The 6,764-nt window shown below is 33.3% G+C and overlaps 2 protein-coding genes across 2 annotated transcripts; one reads left to right on the top strand and one right to left on the bottom strand.

Annotated features, from left to right (window-relative positions):
- The first annotated feature begins 754 nt into the window (after positions 1 to 754).
- LOC112462158 (putative nuclease HARBI1) lies at positions 755 to 2,037 on the top strand. The gene is made up of 2 exons (XM_025027787.1): positions 755 to 1,131; positions 1,200 to 2,037. The coding sequence occupies exons 1-2, from the start codon at positions 755 to 757 to the stop codon at positions 2,035 to 2,037; spliced, it is 1,215 nt and encodes a 404-aa protein (XP_024883555.1).
- Positions 2,038 to 2,761: 724 nt separating this feature from the next.
- On the bottom strand, positions 2,762 to 3,783 carry LOC112462157. The gene is made up of 2 exons (XM_025027786.1): positions 3,635 to 3,783; positions 2,762 to 3,483 (listed from the first exon to the last, which is right to left on the bottom strand). Exons 1-2 carry the CDS (start codon positions 3,714 to 3,716, stop codon positions 2,762 to 2,764), a joined length of 804 nt encoding a protein of 267 aa, XP_024883554.1. The 5' UTR covers positions 3,717 to 3,783.
- Positions 3,784 to 6,764: the final 2,981 nt, after the last annotated feature.

The raw sequence follows: 6,764 nt of genomic DNA, 5'->3' as shown, positions 1-6,764 counted from the left end.
GAAGGAATAAATACACCAACTTTTAAGTATAGGAACCATGGGTCAACGACGCTTCGTTACGGCGTGATGGGCGTTTAATTAAATTGTCACAACGACTGCGATGCAATGATTTTATTCCATCAATTTAACATGTTTACAATAGAGACCTTCTATACAGAGTCTGGCTATAAGCGATTTTGTCCAAATCCTGCGAGAGGAAGGATATAACATTATTATGTATGTACAACCACTGAGATATAAGTAATATCTCAGTATTTACAACACAATAATTTTACGAGAGGTTATGAAATCTGTCATAACAACTTCGTGGAAAAAATGTATGTTAACAGGGGTGCGTTCCGTATAAACGTCCGGACGACAACTTTTTGTCCAAAACCGTTCCGTTTACCAAGGTGTGACGTCATAACTGCGTTCCGTTTCACAATTTCCAAACGCCCGGACGACAACTTCTCGTCGTGCTCGGGACTCCGACGAGAAACGTCTGACATGCGCAGAACGGCGTGGTGTAATAAAGCGCGACGGTCAAATACATGTGGATTTGCGTTGTAGGTTATGTTTATGTTCTGTTATGAAACTGGCAATACATAGAGGACATGTTGACATGTAATAAGCTATTTTTTTACTGCCTAAAATAGCTTATTACATGTTAGGATGTTCTTTATGTATTGCCAGAGTTTCATAATTTTTTGAATTTCCGAGTTGGGAATGTTCCCTTATAAGTTTAATGTTATTTATTTGTAGATAGAACCTGTTAATGGATAATTTAAAGGCAGCTAGTTTAATTGTGATCAGTTATTTAAGCAAATTAATATTCTTTGATCTAAATAACAACAATGATGATGAAGATAGCGACGAAGAAATGATATTGTATTTGGACAGATTGAAAGTCCGCATTAATAATCCAGCAACCAGGCCTCATCGCATTGAAGGTTTTATCGAAAGAGTTATTGATATGTCTACTGCTTCCGAATTTCAAAGTCACTTCAGAATAACCGTGACAAGCTTTCAATGGCTCCTAAATAGAATAGCTCCTCTATTAGAAAGTGCTCGAGCAGCTGGACACCAAACTACAGATCCAAAAATACAATTACTCGCCTTTTTATGGCTATTAGCAACACCAGACAGTTTTCGGTAAGTAAACAAGTTATAAAAAGTGCAAAATATTTATTTTGTAGTTTAACATTTTTGTTATTCTGCAGATCAGTCGGTAGTCGTTTTGACCTAGGAAAGTCTACACTATCTGCTATTTTTATGCGGGTTGTGACTGCTTTAAATGAAATTTCTCCAGAAATTATATTTTGGCCAAATGTTGAACAACGCCAACGCATAGCACTATCTTTTCAAGCTTCTGCTGGAATAGAAGGCATAATCGGTGCTATCGATGGAACGTATATTGCTATCAAGGCTCCAAGTGTAAATCCGGATGTTTACATTAACAGAAAATGTTTTCATGCCATAACTCTGCAAGTAATATGCGAAAATAGAATGTCAATTCTTGATTGCTTTGCGGGTTATCCTAGCAGAGTATCAGATATAAGGATTTTTCGAAATTCGCCAATATACGAAGAATTCATGAATCATTCGAATAATTATTTTGATGAAAGGCAATTTATTATCGGGGATAAAGCATATCCCGTTTTCCAATGGTGTATACCTCCCTACATCGAGAGAAGAAATGTTACCGAAAGGCAAAAACATTTCAATACTTGCCATGCCAAGTCTCGCCAAGTAGTTGAACGTTGTTTTGCCCTTTTATTTGGAAGATTTAGACGACTTAAATATTTAGACATGAATCAAACAGACTACATAGCACCAACAATAATTGCTGCATGCGTTTTACACAACGTATGTTTAAATAATGAAGAAAATCAAGAAATACGAGACATGTTTATAGATGAAGGGCTTCAAGCAGTGGTGGATCATGCTGACAATGTTAATAATGAAGCAGCTAATTACGAAATAAATGCACAAGAACTGGGAAGAGAAGGTCACGCATTACGAGACAGGATCGCAGAAAATTTGTATCCGTTTCAATAAATCACAAATTTCATGAATCATTGGTTTTATTTCATAATCTAACATCACTTTTCACATTTACAGTTTATTACTCCGTATTTTCGATCTTATTCAAAAATATAGTTGTATTTAAAAACCTTTTTCATCTTATAAAATTGGAAAGTTACATAACATGTAATAGATAATATAGTTTTTCTTAAAAGCTACTAATTGAGCACAAAGTATTTTAACTCAAATAATTTTACTTATAAGCTACTTGAACGTTAACTATATTTCAAATATAATATATTTATTTATTTTGCAATACTTACAGGTAATAATAGTATCACATATAATGTAAAAGTAGTATCACATCAGTCTAAAAGTAAAATATCACGTCAATTTCAGTCTTACTTTTTACAACAGATAAATCAAAAGCTCGGTTAAAAGTTTTATTCCAGAATTACAGCACATAACATAAAAGAACTGTTGTAAAAAAAATTAAAGTATTTCTTTGGTATAACAATCTCCATTACCTTAGTGATTTACCTTGCAATACAATACGAAATGTTATTGTATGAATTTATAACTTTTATAAAATAATAGAATTATATAAGCTAAATAAAAACCTCATATTGAAAACAAAAAGTATTTTATACTTTCTAAGTGCGATTATCCGTAATCATTAAAACAAAATGTTATTAGCAATCTTTAAAAATAAGAAAACAAAATAAAATATAATATAATATTAATCTTATCAAAATGATTAATTTTTAGTATTTGGTAAGTTTGCAAATGAATTTGCAATATTTTCTAAAATTTTTAGAGCTGCATCTTGTCGAGCCATTAACTCATTATGACGTTCTTCTTTTTTAGCTTCCCTTTCTTTAAAATTTTGGTCGTATGTACTTAGTTGTTTTGCTAATTCACTTCTTTTTCTTATCTTCGACTTTTTATTTTTCTTCGTTGTAATCTCTTCATCGTCACTGCATGAATTTTCTTCAATTTCAATCGATGATGTTTTGGATGCACGTTTAATCCCTCGTAAAGAAGATGCAGTTGACACTGGCTGCACGTCAGGATCCTGACCAAATATTTCGTCCATTTCAAAAAAGTAATCGAATTTTATCGAACCTGCTCCACTGCTCTTTTGACCCATGTTATCTTTCTTTTCCATATACTTCTGTTTCAGATATTTAAATTTGTTTTTTATTTGCTCAGTTGTGTGCATCGGTAACTTTTGAGCTATCATGTCCCATACTTTATCCTTTTTCATTGTCGTGCTTTTAAATAGATGTTCATGAGACTTATATAAACTTATTAGCTCTATAATCTCATTTCGATTCCAAGAAGTTCTGCTTGTAGTGTTGTTTTCTTGTTCATTATCTGTAATAAGGTCAGATCTTGAAGACTCCGTTTCAGCTTGAATTCCAGCGTTTGGAAATAATGTAGCAGCTTGGGAAGAAGTAATAAATATTAATGCATTTCCTGTAACAATAAAACAATATTAAAATTTTTAATATTTATAGCCATCCTCAAAATTTATGTGCGAATAATGAACAAAAACATTTTTACATAACCTCTATAATTTATACCACAAAAGTATACGTTTACATAACATACAAATAGAAGCACTTACCAGGTTGTTGTTGAACCAGAATATTTCCTGATTCATCCCTGATAACATTTCCGTTCGGCTCAGTTACAAGTACGTAATTCATGTTTTTTGTGTTACTTTAAAATATAATCACAAAGCATACAGGAATATGGAACATGTATATCATATATGCGCAAGCGCAACGACGTCCAAGAATCGTTCCGTTTCACGAGACAACCTCGAGTGTGACATCACACTTCGCCCGGATGAACACTCCGGCATACGGAACGCACCCCTGTTATCAAGGAAGTATAGCTCTACTTTGTAGACGAATAATATTCACAAAGTTTCACCTAAATTTGAGCATGGACGTTTTCGGAAGTACAGCCGCGATTGGTCGAAACCTTATGTTTATGGAAAAGTTGACAGATCATATTCATATGTACAGCAGATCGTAAAATAAATTCAAAAAAATGAAGCAAAAGAAAATTGGAGCAAAACGCCCTTATCCTTCCGATCAATCAATTAACCTTAAAAATGACCGATTGAATCCGATTAAAAATTTTGAATCCGCATGAATCTGGATTCTTGATCCGGAAATCACGGATTTATAACGATTACACCGACTGAAAACGATTGAAACGGATTGGTATTCAAGGATGTAATTTCAATCGGATTCTATCGATTTGAATTGTTATGATTTTATAACGATTACACTGATTGAAAACGATTGAAACGGATTGGTATTCAAAGATGTAATTTCAATCGGTTCCTATCGGTTTGAATCGTTACACGCAGAAAATTTTTCTCGAAAATACAAGTATACACGAACAAAGTAAATACCATACTAATCTTGCACGGCTAGGATATCGTCATAATATGCAAAAGATTTCAAGAAAGTATAGGAAATTTAGAGAGCAAAGAATAAAAATATGGCTGATGGACAAAAAACGAGACGTCTGTTGCAGTCATGGCAAAAACATAAGTTGCTATTATAGGCTATGGCGGTCAGCTGTCCGCCACGAGCAAACTTGAGAACGCTGTAGAAACCCTGCCGAGCTGCCCTAGATATAGGGGTCGATGTTGAATCTTAATCACGCGAGAATATACCGGCGATGCGCCGCGTAGCGGGCGCGAACCGAACCCTTTCACCGCGCGAGCCCGCGTTGCCGCTCGCACCGCGCGCCTTCCGTCGTTAGTATAGGACTTTTTTTACTTTTCTTATATTTCCTTGTTATAATCCGAGAGGTAGCGACACAAAAGTGTCAGCGATTTTTTATTAGTCTTGGAACAAAGTAATTTCTCTTGTTTTAATAGTGTTGTTGATGAAATGCAGAGTCTGGCTGCGCTGTCTCGCTGGAATGGGCGTTGCGGCGCCTTTGATCTTGTCGAAAAAACACTTATGTTGGAAGAATTTGATTAGTGCTGAGCTTTTATATATTTATTGTTTTTTATATAAAGAAATGTTTTAGAAAAGTCTGGCATGCAACTGACACTGGAAAATGAGTCTGGCATCCTCCCAAAGTCGTTGTAAAAAGTCGATTTGTAGAATCATTTGATTAGAGCTGTAACTTGTCAAGATGGTAGTTTAAATATATAAAATTATAAAAAAATAAGTCTGGCTACTTGTACTGGCTGAAAAATTGGTCTGGCACCTCCTTTAAAGTCGTCTGCACGAGCGCGCCGGTAGCTCGTTGCCCGCCGTATCTGTAATATTATTAACGCATTACTCATTGAAAAAGATTTTACTTGTCCCAAAGGAGAAACGTAAACGATTTCGTGCTTATTAGTAGTGGAATGATGTGTAATTAATTATGTAATAATCAGAAATAAAGTAATTTAAAAATAAAACTATATTTTAAAGTTGTCAACATTATGAAAGTATACGCTTATAAAAAGTCAATTAACTTTATTTATTAAAATTATTAATTTATTTATCTGGATAATCTGTAATCAAACTTTCAATTTCTGATGAACTTTTATTTTCATCATCGGTGAGCTCGGTATTGTTGGTATCGTCATCGGATTCTTGTTCGATTTTCTTTGATTGAGTACGTTCATGATCTGAAAATGATTCAAAGTTAAATTTATTATTAAAATTACACGATTTTAATAAGCTGCGATAAAAACCAAACTTTTACGAACTAAACTAATTAACTCGTTTTATTTGCAAAAAAATAATTATTATCTTAAAATCATATTTCTAAAGTCATGATTAAAGGTTTATTAACAGTATTTAAACCAAAACTCTTTATATTTTTATAAACTAAAATTAATTTTTTAATTTTTTAAAATATGTAAATAATTCCAACGGCACTTTTTATTTATATCAATTAATTTAACAATGTTCCAAGTACATCTGGGAATTTTTTCAAGCTGATCGCACTCGTCAATTTAAAATGGTAGACGATCAAAGTGTGTGTAGGGTCAGATTGACCCAGTGTGTTCTTTTGGAAAAAAAAGTTTTTTACGAAAAAAAAATTTTTTTTTATGTTTAATATTTTTGGCTAAAAATTTTTCTGGCAAAAAAAGGGGTCAAATTAACCCTGTGTGTTCTCGAAGGGTTAAATAAAAACATTTTACAGTTTTGCAAATATAGAATTCATGACTTTACCAAAAGGAAATCCTGTAGTAAGAACTCTATTACGTAAAAATTATGTGTTATATACAATTTTAATGATTAAAGCGGATTTAATCTGATTCACATAGCTACTTTCACTACCCAATTTAAATGGATTAAGCGCAGATACGATTGAAACCGATTGAGTAGAATTTAGATGAATCCGGAAATATCGCATTAAATCCGATTCCGGTGTTGTATTAAAATTTCACGATTGATGCGGATTGAATACGATTCATGTGGTCATTTTATTTACCCGATTAAAATGGATTAGGATTAATACGATTAAAACCGATTCAGTCGGATTCAAATGAATCCGGAAATATCGCATTAAATCCGATTTCGGTGTTGTATTAAAATTTTACGATTGATGCGGATTCAACACGATTCATGTGCTCACTTTATTCACCCGATTAAAATGGATGTGCATTAATACAATTGAAACTGATAACGACGGATTCAGATCAATCCGGAAATGCCGAATTAAAAACGATTCCGATTGATTTGTTATTAGAACCGATTCACTTCCAATCGGGCATCCGATTAACCGGA

This window comes from Temnothorax curvispinosus, unplaced genomic scaffold (genome assembly GCF_003070985.1).
Source record: "Temnothorax curvispinosus isolate PA1 unplaced genomic scaffold, ASM307098v1 QBEX01011993.1, whole genome shotgun sequence".
Classification (NCBI taxonomy): Eukaryota; Metazoa; Arthropoda; class Insecta; order Hymenoptera; family Formicidae; genus Temnothorax; species Temnothorax curvispinosus.
Note: the sequence above shows the minus strand (reverse complement) of the source record. Positions and strands in the feature narration are given on the sequence as shown.